The 15,151-nt window shown below is 45.4% G+C and overlaps 1 protein-coding gene across 1 annotated transcript; it reads right to left on the bottom strand.

Annotated features, from left to right (window-relative positions):
* Window positions 1-7,870: 7,870 nt before the first annotated feature.
* LOC142563245 (neprilysin-11-like) lies at window positions 7,871-14,875 on the bottom strand. Its single transcript, XM_075673798.1, has 2 exons — window positions 14,723-14,875; window positions 7,871-8,911 (listed from the first exon to the last, which is right to left on the bottom strand). Exons 1-2 carry the CDS (start codon window positions 14,873-14,875, stop codon window positions 7,871-7,873), a joined length of 1,194 nt encoding a protein of 397 aa, XP_075529913.1.
* Window positions 14,876-15,151: the final 276 nt, after the last annotated feature.

Genomic DNA, 15,151 nt, shown 5'->3' with positions numbered 1-15,151 from the left:
CGTTTACATAAGTAATGAAAAGTAGTGGCCCCAATACACTACCTTGACGTACACCTCGAGCAACTTTTTGCAAATACGATTGTTCTGTGTTTTTGTTTACACACTGTAGCCTATTGCTCAAATAACTGGCAATAAAATTCAGCGCAGTGCCTCGAATGCCCTAGTAGGGTAATTTTTGTAAAAGGGTATTCTGGTTTATCCGGTCAACGGCTTTAGAGAAGTCAACTAATATACCTAGTGTAAGCTTCATGTCTTCTATAGTGCCTAATATAATGTCCTTTTGTCGTAGCAATGCTACCTCTATCGACAGCCCTGACGTAAAACCGTACTGAGCCGGCGTAATTACCAAGTGTTTTGTAAAGAAAATCAAAAATCTTATAAATATTAGTTTTTCTATGGGCTTTGAAAACAATGGTAGAGCGGATATGGTCCTATTGTTTCTTAAAATCATTTTTGTCTTCTACCCTAAACAGTACTGTAAATTTTGCATGCTTCATACATTGTGGGAAAATACCTGTGCCTAAAATTAGGCTATCAATGTATGTTAAAGGGACGACTAATATATCTTAAAGAAAACAGATTGGAGCGTTCTTTAAACCGTCAATATCTTCCCATTTACTTTTCTTGAGCTTTCTGAAAACACACATAACCTCTTATTAATCTGTTGGAGAAAGATAAACCGAACAAGGTACTGGTGGTGCGGACATGTAATGTAGTGCGATGGTGTCACTGACGCTGTCTACCAATGAAGTAAGGTGATCATTAAATTTCTAAGCCAATGCTTTGGCTCTGTATGTTCCATCCCCTTCAGTTATCTCTTCTACAGCAATACTAGCTTGATATAATGTGCTAAATAATCCGGTATAAATGATATGAATATGATATGAATGATATGAATTTGATGAAGCAGTCGCCGCGATGTTTTATCTCTACCGATAGCCAGGATTGTCACCTCAGGAAAATGCTGATCACAGCAGCAAGACCCGCAATGCGCAGATAGACGTGCGCTCATGCCCTTTTTTTATTAATGGGGGGATTCATCATGTTATAGTTCACACTACGGCCGTTCTGTCCGGCGCATTATAAACCTCAATTAGCGTTACCTGGTAGAACACTGTCGCAGAAAAGTCCACGCAGCGTTTTGCGTACTTACATTCACACGTTTGCGCAGCACATCCAGTGATTCGAGGGCATAAGCAAGATAGCTTTTCCGGAGCGGAAAAAGCAACAGGTAACCCGTAGCTTTTCGGCCGCCTTCCTGTGGATGTGGTTCATCTTGGTGTAACATAGCACCACCTGCGGCTTTTTTCGGCAACCCTGCTTGTACCTCAAGCCCACCTCGACATTATGCCTCATAAGGAAGGTTTCCACAACAGGGGTGATAGCCGAACGAGGTGTGAATCTTTCTTTTGGACGTTTTTGCGCTACAACGTTGTGTGTCCTTCAGGAAGTACGAACTAGCCCAGGATAAAGTTATTGTGTAGTCCGTTGACACAAGTACTGTTTTTGTTACATCAGTGAACGCTATCCACCGGCTAACGAATGTTAACCGCTATCGCTCAGCGCAAGATGCGCCTGCATGATTTGGAACCTACTCGAGTGTTATCGATGATTCTGTCTGTTGTCTACGCTCTCGCCGAACACTAAATAATCTGATTTTATGTGCGACATGGATTGCGCAGTAGGTTCTGGAAAGCACTCGGGTACCAGCGATTATCCTGCAATTTTTGAAGAGTATGCTTAGAAGCTTACGCGCTTCACCCACAGATCAGATTTTCAACGATCGTTGACTTCTCTCGCCGGTATCGAAGTTCTCGACGGTTGCTTGTCTTTCAGGGCACAAGTTCGTCCAACAAAGGGTTCAACTTGTAGCACAGATTTGACACTGCGTCATGTATCACCGTCACTACAGCGTGAGTACTACACCATACAAACCTAAACTTAGCTCGCTTATCTGTTTGGCTACTATGCAGACTTTGGGGAAATAATTGCTAGAAAAAAATTTCAAAGCGCCATCCCAGCTACGTAAATCGTTCCCATTACACAAAGCATAGAAATGAATGTCAACGTTTAGAAAGTGCTGGTTTAGAAAAGTTGGTTATGCAGTAGAAATTAAATATACCTTGTCTTTGTGTGAATGATATTCATAAAAAACATACCTGGACTATCAGAGCTCGATCGAGGTACTGAAAATGAAAGATAACAAATACTCATTCTGTCATTCTGTTCATTCTGTCATGAACGAGAATAAAACGGGTTAACCAAGGGGCCGAGTTATTTATTAATATCATAAGAAGCTAACAATGACACCAAGAAGAACACAGGGGAAAATAATTGTGCTTGGTAACTGAATAAAGGAAATGATAAATAATGAAAATGAAAGTGGCTGAAAAAACAACTTGCTGCAGGTGAAGATCAGTCCCACTTCCTCGTATTACGCATGCGACGCTCTACCAATTGAACTACCACGGCGCCGTCTTACTATCCACTTTATTGGCTATTTATGTTTCCTATTATAACTATGGGCGTGTTAGCCAGCGCCACAACTCACAATCCTTGGCGGTGGATCTGGAACATCCTTTTTGCCCCAGGCGTCGCGAGTACGTGATCTTTTTGGTAGAAGGCAACTGGTGAATAAACCCACCCGTGCTACCTGAAGGCATTAATTTTGCCGGATTCGGGACGCTCTTTATGGAATGAACGAGAAGAAAGGGAATCAACCGAGGGGCCCGATTTTTTAAAATAATATCATATGAAGCCAACAGACATCAAGGAAAACAAAGGGGAAAATAATTGAACTTGGTAAACGAAATAAAGAAACGATAAATAATGTAAATGAAAGTGCATAAAAAAACAACTTGCAGCACGTGGGGAACGCTGCCAAGTCTTTCGCATTACGCGTGCGATCCTCTACTAATGGAGCTACCACGGCACAGTTTTCCGATTCACTTTCTGGGGTATCCATGGTTCCTACTAGAACCCCTGGAAATTTTTGGCAGAGCCACCACTCACAAACCTTCGCGGCGGATGTGGAACATCCTTTCTTCCGCAGGTGTCACGAGTACGTGATCACTTGGGTGAAGGCAACTGGTCATTTAACGCACACATGCTACCTGAAGGCATCAATATTGCCGGATTGCAGACCCTCGTTATGTAATGAACGAGGATAAGGGGGAGTCAACAGAGGGGCCCACTTTTTCGGGCCCCTTAGCTAACCTTTTTCTCCACAATACAAATGATAGAGTAGGAAAGTTCTACATACGTTCAGCCGCATCGCTTCCCGGGCTACAGCACACCGAGAGCAGCAACCAACAAAGCATTGACATTTGAACAATGATCGCCATGGCTTCAGCGGCATTCCCTCATTGCTGCATCTTTATATGTGCTGTGCTATTTTTTCAGTGTATATACACGTTGTCAGATGAGATGGCAGAGATGTTTGTTTGAGGCTTGAAATGCTCCTTAAATTCTAGTTAAATGAGTGGCTATGGCTTCACCACGAAATTGGCGACAATAGTGGGATGCCTGCATATTTCCGTCCCACGCCATAAGCCTGCAACAATAAAAAATTCTCATTGTTCTCTACGCTGCTAAAAAAAAAAAAATAACGCAAAATTGTAAGTCAGGTGATTGAGCCGGTTAATACATCAGCGACCTATTATTAAATGCACATTCAGATGAGTGCTCTCGAGAACGCCATTGTGCTCCTTCTGGCTCTAAAAAAAAGGAATTCAAATTTAAGTATTGTGCGTGTGTTAATAGCAGAAAGATGAAGGCAGAAAGCTAGGCTAGTTGGTGCGTCATCATTATTCAAAAGACTAGCGCAAAATAGCAGGGACAAAGAGAGAGAAGACGACAGGACGATCGCTCGTCTTCTCTGTCTTTGTCCCTGCTATTTTGCGCTAGTCTTTTGAATGATAATAGCAGAACATCTGATCCTTCCAGCATGAGGGTGATGTTGTTATTTCATTTCCTTTGCAATCCTTCGGAAGTTGTGCAAGCTAGCTTGTTGTGGAAAATCATATGCGAGGTTCTGCACAAGTGATTCACTAAGGGTAACGGGAACTTGTTTTTATTGTTCACAGCTCTGCAGTGCAATGAAATATTCTGCTGCATTCGCTATTTCACTAAAAGAAGCGCAAGTACTTCAGCGAATAATCCGCGTAGACAAACGGGCCTGTATTTTTTGTTGCTTCCAGTCAATTTCGACACAAGCAATTCGTTTATTTTCTCCGTATTAGAAACCGCACTGCAGAACATCAGTAACGTTCCACCATGGGTATGCCAATTATTCATACGGCCTTTTTACGCAACAAGAACACTTGTCACTAAAGAGGTGCATTGGTACACGTAGCGGTATAAGGCGTTAGCAATCGTCTGAAATTGAGCAATGTAGAAAATTGGCAGGTGTCACACGGTCCGTGTTTCGTTACACACCCCTCTATAGGGAATTGCAATGCAGAAGCCGTGTTGTACTGCATGCCGTACACAAGACTGCAATTGCAACTCGCTGGTAATAACCGCAGCATCAAATTTGTGGGCAATATTCTCAAAATTGGTTTTTTCCAAATTGTGTAGTACTTTTCGTACAAAATTGGCAACTGTGAACAAGAGCAGCAAGAAGTCGAGAAATTAAGCGATCTATTAAGAGAGAGAGAATCGAGGCAACAGTCAAACAGAAAGGTAAACGAAAATTACCAACTTTAACCGCTCTTTGTGAGGGTATACGTCTGTCTTTGTGGCTGCGTTAAGTCTTCACTAACCAAGACAGGATCTACATGAATTGTTCTTTTTCTCAACAAGTATCCCTGGATCAGCCCAGTTGTTGCAAGCATCCTGGAAGACGCCTTTCCGCAGCATTTCTTGGACTTGTTGGTCGATTACTTCAGGTTCCGAAGGAGAGACGTAGTACGGCTCCTGGACAATATGCACCGCTTGGTCCATGTTTATGCAGCATTGCTCTCGCGATTGCGGAAACGAAATCGAACGCTCGTTTTGCGTAGGGTGAAATCGTGAGAAGAAAAGCGTGTTGCCGCGCAAGACGCGTTCTGCAACGACGACTTCAATGACGTAGCGCCAGCGTAGCGCGAGAACGTTTGTTTACCGATGACATGCGTGGAACACGTCCACCGATACCGTATATATGGAAACGAAGCGCGGGATGAGCGAAGGTCTGTCTGCGGCGGCTGCTGCGAATCGCGCCCTCGCGTCATCAATGCGCTGCCTCACACAATCTTCCGATTGGCGAGGCAGTGGCGGCACACTTCGCTCCGTTTGCAGTGTTCTGTAAGAGAGGAGTTGTGCGCACCTGCCAACATATCGCGAAATGGAACCACGTTTAGAGCGGCGCTCATCTTTCAGATTAGGGAATATCGTAATCACCGGTGGATTTTTCAGCCGGCTTTGTTATCTCGATCGTTTTGTGTTCTTGGCTTATGACGACCATTATGATCCCAATAAAATTATTTGCTATTATTCGCACGTCGTGGGCATCCGCAGGGAAAGCTCTAGCTCATACGCCTTCACGTAAGAATGGAGAAACAAGTATGAGCAGCATTTCTTATCTACAACGGCCACACTAAGCAATATAATCATTTAATGGGCCATTGGAGTGCGCAGGAGATGGAATCATTCTGTATCATATCGCGTGCGCAACCCGTACAAGCGATGCGTTATTTTGTCCTTCGCAAACAATAGAGAACACAAAATTATTCGCGCATCCATGTATGACAACGCCGAAGGAGAACCCATATTCGTTAGGAACGAGTGAAGGTGCCTGTTGTTACATTGTGTGGAGGCACGGCACAATTATAGCAGTACAAGGACCCATGCGAAACGCAAAAGATAAAGGAAAATCAAGCAGCGCCTTAATGCATGGGCAGCCCTATTTCTGAGCACGGTCGTCATACGCTGCTTTCTCTTTCAGGAGTCGCGAGTACTCCATTGCGGCACCTGCCTATGCATCAATAACACAGGACGCGAAATCCGTCAGGTTGCGCGCAGTCTCCGTTATTTTCGATAACTTAACGACCGCTGCACCAATTGCAAATTCGGCAGGTGTACCCGACACGCGTACCGGCTGGAAAGTGAGGCCTGCGGGCCTAAAATAAATATGGCGAATAGCTGTAAACGGCGCTCTAATGTTGTTGTCACAGGAGCGCGGCAGGGGAACGCATGACGCACCCTATTGCGTAATTTAGAAGAACATAGAACGGACACCGAGCCAAGCAAGCTTGCTGGCCGTGAAGATTGTTTTGTCTAAAGCAATTGTCATATATTGATGTTTCTCAGGCGTAGCACGAAGCTTCTGAACAAATAGACTCCACACGCGTTTGGATGGATGGATGGATAAAGCTTTATTGGGTCTATTTAAATGTGGTCGGGACTTCTAGGGGCCCAACCACATTTAAATAGATCAACTAATGTTTTAACCATCCATCCATCCAAACACAAGTTTCTGGGGTCTCCGTCAGCGTCGATCGCAGCGCACTTGCATGAGCAGCTTCTTCTTTGACTAGTTGCTGGTACAGCCGGTGACGGCGCTGTGTGACCAGGAGGAATAACTTTTATACACCTCCCTGCGCAGGTGCAGTAAGAACACTTCAAAAGCCGGCAGATGGTGCAAGAAGTCGTCTAAAGCATTTATCGTCGATTACGGTACTCCCCCATTCGAAATTGCAGCGCAGCTCTGTACGTGTTTTCATTTCGCAATGTACTTGCGGTCGCGTACAATCTGTCTCATGCCGCACGTAGCAAGGGGAGCGAAGTGTGGCGCGACAACTTTGCTAATCAGGATATCGCGAGAGGTCGAGCTTGAGGGACGCGTGGGTGCGACTCATAGCAGCCGCCGCACACAGACCGCAACGCATGCAGCGCTTTGTTTCTATATGTCTGACGTGCACTACTCTGGCGCCATCTCGAAGCCAACATTGTCGCAGTGCTGGTCTTTCGCGGCACTACGCTTTTCTTCCAAGGATCTTCCCATACGCTCCTCCTCCGCTTTCCGCCTCGTCGTTCCGCTGCACCATCCTCTTCCAAATTCTTTTCTCGCGTTCTCTTGGCTATCGCCTCTCTTTCATCCCTCGCAGTGCTCTGCGTTCATTCTTTCATTCTTCGCTGCGCTCGTTCGCTCGGTTACGAAGGTTGCCGAGGCACGCCGATGCTCAACACAGGAACATGCGCCTAAGAGCTGCAATCTTAAACACAATATGCGCAAGTGAAGCGATTTTCTTCCTTGTCCGCAGTCAACCCAGGCCTCACCAGAGGCAACACCTTGTATCGAATGTAACAGCGGGATGCTACGACGCTATAAAGATTATGGTCTATAGACTAGCATTCAGAGACAAAAATACGGGTGAGGAGCTTTTGGAAGAAGCCATCTCAAGTGATTGACAAGCACAAACGCGATGCGGCCAGCGCCAGCCCCGCCGTCGCTTCATTATCTTCATTATAATAACAGCAAATACATGGCGGTCGCCCACCGGCGCAAGATATTCTTGTCTGTGCATGACTCGTGGAAAGTTCCACGGTAATTGCTGCTGCCTGCGTGCGCTTCAGAAAGTCTTGCACGACTCTTGTCGCGCATACCTTATTGTCGCGCATACACAAGGTGCGGTGACAATCGACTAGGAACAAAAACTGCAGTAACGTTTAAGAAACTTCCTATAGGGAAAGGCGCGTTTTGCGCTTGTGCAGTACCTTTGAACGTTTCTTAATGAAATGCGGTAATCAGGATGACTAACAAGTGCACATGTCGATATTTTAATTTGGCTTCGTACCAGAAAAGCACGACGATCAAAAAGTATGCGACAATTGCACTTATTCAATAGAAGAAAAATTTCAAATGTAAGAAGAATAATAATGCGTAAAGTCACAAATAGTCCGCCATATTTCCCGTTACCACCACATCGCTGTCGTCAGGCGGTTGGCCCCCATCTATTGAGTGGAACGCGCACCGTTGTTTAGGATTAAGCGCCGCTTCACTGGGACAATTGAACGCGGCCGCGAACCGCTTTTCGTTCGCAGCAGGCAGGTTGCACCGTAACACCACGGGCGGGTACTTTCTGTCCTCGTCCCAAGCGTACGCACTCTCCCCGCAGAACTCGAAGCAGCCGGCAATAAAAAACGACTGTTCCTGCGTGTATCCCAGATGGCCCTTCCTCGCCGGCAGGGAGGCGAAAGCTAGCCGGGCCTTCTCTGTTCCCGCTGTGTCGGCGAATGCTTCTGAGAGCGAGTTTTCGCTGTATACTTTGTCCGCAGTGTAATTCTTCAGCTGCCGCCTCAGGCAGCCTAGCCGAGAGGCGAAGTTCAACAACGATGGAAACGACCACCACTCGATGGGGTCGCCGATGATTCCAGTCAAGCTCCCGATTTTAGGGTCGAAGGCGTGCGTCAGTTCATGTCCCAAGACTTTTCCGATGGCACCGTAATTCACTGCCACTGGCACCGTCTCAGAAACCACTGGAGGCGCTATCAACGCCGGCTGAATGACCATGATGTGGTAGAGCGATTCGTAGAAGGCGTTCAAATCGAATGGATCGTACTCAAAGTCATCGCGGTGAATCGTCACCGTGGGGTCGACCTTAAGAAGGCGCTTCTGCTGTTCCAGACGCCGAAGCTTAGTTTTGATTAGCCAACTAATAAACGGCTGTGACTCGTCCGGTTCCAGGTAATCGTAGAAAGCCTCGAGTGCTTCGTTAGTTTGTAAGTGTTCCGGCAAGGCCATGACGCTTAGCATGCTGTCAACATGCTCGACGGCGCCTTTGGCTGTTGATGGGTCCATCCACGATAGGTTGGCGAAGTTCTCGCGGGTGGCCAACTTCACCGCGTTCCACGTGCTCTTCGTGACATTCACATTTGGCTGCAGCTCCAGGCTGTCCACGAACCACCGAACAAAGGCGAATTGGGCAACCTGCGTTTGAATAACTATTTAGGCTGAGCAGATCAAACGTTTAAAGCGATAATTCAGTATCAATGGCGAGGACTACCTTACATTCACCGGCGATATTGAACAGTGTGATTTAGAAACAAGGGTAAATGCGTGGAGAAAAGAAAGCGACTAAAAGCGGAGGGCGATCATATGTGGTTAATTCACCGCCTCAAATACACGCTCCGACTGCGTGACCTGATCGATTACGAGTTCTCAGTTGTGTATCTTTAAATGCGAATCACTTTTCTCCCACAGAAAAGGCACTTTGATTAACGTAATTTTGGGTGTTTTCAATAGGGAGAATGCTTGACCGATACTGGAACTTTATCTCTTAGTTCCTGAAGAGCAGCCCGATCCTTCCAAAATTTGCACAAGAAACTTATCTTCCTCCTTACTACACTTCAATTTGGTGACAAAAGCAGGCCCACATCTCCCGTGTGAAATCCAACAACCTATCAGAGACATTTGGCGTGCGCACCACGTAGAAGTTTCTCGCATACTTCCCTGGTAACAGCTAGCGGTTTGAGGCACTTAGCTAGAGTGCACCGCTTCGCCATCGGCAACTCACGCGTTTTTTTTTTTCGGACGCACACACATTACTGGCCCCGCACACAAGCCCATTGGCCTATGGGGCAACGCTTGGACGAACCCTCTACGAAAATGTATAATTGGCTACCAGCAATATTGCTCGTCTTGCCTTGATCCCCTCCATCCGTGGGGTCTGTATAACTTAATGCCAAGCTTTCTTCGCCTACTCTGCCAAAATTCACGTTGCTACTTGGCTCCCTGGCAGCAGCTAGGTATCCAGGAAACCTGGCCTTACAGCTTTACTATTAGCTCAGTCGCCACCTCCGTGGATATAGTTGTACAGTCGGCGTCACCCTTGTGTAGAGCGCGGGAACGGCGGCCTGAGAGGCACTTAAGAACCAGCCAGCGACGTCTAACGGTAGTTGCTGGGGCCAAACGTGCCCAGCAGCTAGCGTTATACGTCGCTGGCTGACTTGGTAGCGCCCGGAGGCCACCGTTTACGCGTTCTACACAAGGATGACGTCGACGCTACATGTACGCGCGAAGTCAGCATGAAACTACCAGTTAAGTGGCTTATACAAGCATTTCATACTGATCAAATATGCACATAATAATTATATTATTGCTATAGTGCTATCTCCCACTCAACCTTAACATATAATATCGGCTTACAGGCATCGCTCAAGCACGCCGAAGGGTTGATGAAATGGTGAAGTATGCATGAGGATTTCTCTCATTTTGTTTGCTTCACGCAATCAGTATTTGTCATGCCATTTTTGACCACTTCTCAAAAATTGCCAAGTCTAACCACGTACCATTCCTACATAAAACATTAAGGCATAAAATATAGACCTTGTGTGCTGAACACGCATGAACATCTGTGTTCTGCGTCACAAAAGTAAGCTAGCTTACTACATAAAATTTGGAGAACGTTTAAGCTTTCAGAAATCCCTGGCTGCTTCTCAGGCTTCCCGGCGACTGCAGCTTGTGTTCCTGGAAACGCTGGCCGAGAACGCTATGCACGAAAGTAAGCTATCTGAGCGCGCCGCTCCTACAAATGCAAACCTCGAACGGCAGGTGGAAAACGGGTACGTATTTCAGTTTCCGCGTAGTAAACTTATGTTTTTTTTCATATCTTCAAATTACAATTTGACGCTATCATGTCCGGAGGTTGTGCGTAAAGTCGTACTTTACGAATCTTCTCATGCATTTTACTTTGAGAAATGCAAGTAGTTGAGAAACGCTTGTGAGCCACGCGGGGGGTATACGCGGATTGGAATGTGTGATTCGGTATGATTATTCTTCTACTTACAACGTGACCGCTGCCAAGGCTGACGGCGGATTTTCTGCGACAACGGGACCCGCAATGCTGTTGTATTAAATAGTTCATTGATAATGCCGGCTGAAACTCCTTGTGAAAGCTCAGTGGTCAGGCACTCTATTGTGCAATTATGCCTGAAAAATGCTTTACTTTCGTTATATTGATTTAGCCGTTCGCTGTGTGTCATATGAGGCGCACTCTTTTTTTTCTTGAAGAAGATGAAAGTAAGAAAAATTGTACGCCCCGCAACTGGTTGCGAAGCATTTAGTGGAACAGTTTATGAAACATCGTTTCCCGCATATTCCAACATGTTTGTGGGAACCGCTTTGCTTCTTTGTTCAGTCTGACTTGTTTTCCCTTCACGCTATCATACCTGGCTGCGATTGTACTGCACCAGCTAGGCTTTTGCGCTCCTCTTGGCGCACGAGATCTCGGGTTAAACATTTGCGAACGTATAGCGGAACAAGGGAAAAGCGGCTTTTCGTATCAAACCAGTGCAAATTAGCAAAACTTTCTAGGAAGGCTTAGCATAGCCGTGGACAAAGAAATTGTTATCTCGAATTATACGTAAAAGTGGCCACAGAGCTCTAAATATGGCTCGTATTTTTGTATTACAGAGTGTCTTCTATAAGCAGAAACTTTTTCACACTGAAGCTGTTAAGGGGTATTTTTCCTAGTATCGTCTCCACGTATAGGGAAAAATCCCGAAGATGGTTCAATGCCAGGCCGACCTGCGGCGGAGGTGACGCGGGCGTTAAAGCACTACCAAAACTTCGGCCGATCTCGCAGATAGTGAAATACCGGGCCGACCCGCGGTGGAGACGCAGTTCGCTATTAAAAGGCCCACATACATGTCGCATGTCATCCTTCGTCGCAGAGTGCAGGAGCATCGCGTTTCAAAGCGACAGCGTTAAGGAGCTCGTGTCGCAGGAAAACCGGTGTCGTCGGCGTCGGTGTCGGTGGTGTTGGTCATGAGCGAAAGAATCCCGGAAGGCAATTCATAAATAAAAAAAACAACTTGCAAGATGGACTGGGTGGGAATCGAACCAGGGTCTCTGGAGTGTGAGATGTCATAGCCATAAGTTTTTTTTTTAATTTTATTTATTGCCTGTTTTGTACTTCTATATCAAACAACAATGACATTTGGGAAACCAAAATAAATTATGAAGTTTTCAGCACCAAGTGTCAGCCTTACAGGGCTGACTATTTTAGGATTCTTTGAGCGCGGTCAAAGGTTCCACCCTTGACAGCCACGCAGTTACGCAATCTTATGCTTTCTGAATTTCCACAAATCTCAACATGCATTCTCCGAAAGCATTCGTGCAGCCGGAGCATCCGGATCGCAGTGATACCCCGCCATATGGGCGCGCCAGAGATAGGAAAGGCCAACTAGCATAATAAGGTCAAACGGCAGTCCATCATCGTTTTCTATAGATGAATATGTAATACCCTGTGGATCTAAAGGAAAGTCTTTTTTGATAGTCCTCTGAAGTACATCCCAAAAGAAGACACCCGCCCAACAATCTAGAAATACATAATCTAACGTTTTTGGTTTCTTACAGATAAAGCAATGTGAGCCGCAGGGTAAAAAAAAACACGATCTTCTAAAAAGGTTCTGACAGTCAACGTACCCGTGTGAAGCTTAAAAAAGAATGACTTGGTCTCTGGCGTTACTTGCACTCTTTTCACCCGCTTAGTGTCGCCCCTGGCCTTCACTGTATATGGCCCTGTACATTGGCACATGGAGAACGACATCGCATACAACTTTGTACAATGTTTTACGTTTCACTGAAAAAAGGTACTTATTTGAAAATCTAACGGACAAGAACCGTACAATTAAAACAACTTAAGAAATCCACGAACAGGACCGCTCACATTCTCTGTACAGACTGCATAGCCAGGTAACGCGCTTCTTAGCCTCACTTGGTACACCGTGCACGAGAAAGGATCGCTTAAGTCTCGGAAAAATAAAAACCGGGTTACGACCTGTCGTATAAAAGGGTGCGTCATTCCCAAACCTCCGCCTCTAACTCGTTCGACTGCACCATTCCCAATTCGAAGCCGGCAGAAATACTGCGAAGACTCGGTGCAACTTCTGTATATTTACCCTTGAACAATGCAATACCTGCATTACATACAAAATTTTTGCGACAAAAAATCAATTCCAAACTGTAGCTCTTGCAAACATTGACAAATGTCCACCATTCCACTTGTTCGCTTTTATCTGTGTTTCTCATGTTTGATCTTGTCAATACTCATCGTTATTTTTTTAATATTCTAGCTACGTATTTAACTGGTGTCGAGCGCCACTTGACGTTGGCGAAAGTGACCGGGGTGGAAGGCCATTCCCCATGCCAGAAGCCAAGGCACTTTCCCCAGTTTACCATGCTTCCAGTTACCTTGTCGAAAGTCTTCACTACAGCGATAGCTGCAGTTACGCTCTCTTTATCTGTACAACAAACTGCGACGTCACCCGCATGCGCCAGAATTTTAACTTCCGTTACATATATGCTGAAGCCGTGAATACTGCAGCTTTCAATAATCGCTAGGCATGTACATATATATATATATATATATGCACTGAAGAGAAGGCGACTCAGGGGGCAGCCCTGGCGTACAGAACGCTTTAGGTTAATGGGGGCCCCCACTGATTTGTTAAAAATTCATCGCGTAGGGCAGTTCTGGTACGCCAAAGCTACCCCATCTCTAATGATGTATCCGACATTAATGGGGTCTAGGATGTCAAGCAAAATACCACGAGGTACACAATTAAATGCTTTCTCAAGATCGAGCTGTAGAATTGCTACCCCTGCCTGCATAATTTCGCAGCACTCCATCACGCACCGCATCTGATGTATATTAGCCACAATCGAACGCCCCATAATTCCACATGTTTGGTGAGGACCAACCAATTCCTTAATTATTTTCTGTAGGCGTCTTGCTAGCACTTTCTTCAGGATTTTATAATCACAATTAGTTAATCATATAGGCCTGTATGAGGAAACCAATTTTAACATCTCTGTCTCTTCTGTCTATGGTATTAATACAGTATGTGCTTCCCCAAAACGCCGGGGCAGGACATCTAGTTCGTAAGCCTGATTAAAAAGAAGTGTAAGCAGATGAGACAATTCTTCTTTAAACGTCTTGTAAAACGAAGCGCCCAGACCATCAGGCACTGGCGACTTGCCGTGATTCATGTTATCTATAGCTTTTTCTACTTCCGTTTGTGATATGGGTGATTCCAACTCTGTTCTGGTGTCATCTTGCAATCGTGGCATTCTCTGATGAAATTCTTCTTTAAATCTTTCTCCATACACAGGTGTAGAAGCAAAAAAACGCTTTCTAATGTCGAGCAAAAGCACGTACTATGCTGTCATTGTCTGTCATTACTATCCTGTTATCTTCAATAACATCTATATGGTTCCGCGAAGCGCGACATTTTCGAGTCCATGTGCACGTTTTGTCGGACATTCATCTACAGCCATCGCTTCTACCTTTGCTCTCACTTACGCTCCGCGATAACGGTTCTCATCATAACGCTACAGTTTCTGTTTGATACTACGCAGATTTTCGGCATACACACTTGGCATTTCGCATTCAAGCGCTGTTAGTTTCTCAAAAATCATCTTGAGCTCTTTCTCTTTCTTTTTGGCTTCAAACAATAATATGCTGCATCTCTCTATCGCTTTAATTTTTATCTGTTGCTTAAAGGTTTCCCACTGCTCTCCTATTTTCTCCTCACTATCTTCATGGGTATTCCTAATTGCATGAATCACTGCTTCATTGAAAGATTCATCCCTTAATAAATTTGAATTCAATTTCCATTGCTCCCATGAAAACCTCTTGCTCTCTTTCGTTGATCCTATCTGACATTTTACAAGGCTGTGATCAGTAAACGAAATTGGCAAAACTCCACAACTGCGACACTTTGGGATCGTATCTACTGACAGGTACAGTCGGTCCAAGTGGGCATGGTTGTTGCCCTGAAAATGAGTGTACTTCACAGCTCGCGAGGCCTCCAGGCACTCTGCAATATCCTCTAGCTCATGATCTGCAATCATTTGGGACAACACATCACTGCTTTTGCCTTTGACCATTCTTCCATTTCACCTATGACTTGAGTTCAAAACGCAATTAAAATCCCCAACCAACACAAGCTGCTTATCAATGCACAGATACTGTCTTAGGTTAGAAAACAAATTCACGCGTTCCTGCGCCATACTTGGAGCATAAACACACATAACACGCCCTGCAATATCAGTGTAGGTGAAATCATACAGCACAAATCTACCGGAAGAGCACGAAGAAACGTTTTGCACTGACAGTCCTGGATTCCTTCGAACAAGGCGGACGCACCCTCCGTACCTGCCGAT

This window comes from Dermacentor variabilis, chromosome 11, assembly GCF_050947875.1.
Source record: "Dermacentor variabilis isolate Ectoservices chromosome 11, ASM5094787v1, whole genome shotgun sequence".
NCBI classification, from domain to species: Eukaryota; Metazoa; Arthropoda; class Arachnida; order Ixodida; family Ixodidae; genus Dermacentor; species Dermacentor variabilis.
The sequence above is the reverse complement of the archived record's forward strand: the minus strand, read 5'-3'. Positions and strand labels throughout refer to the sequence as shown.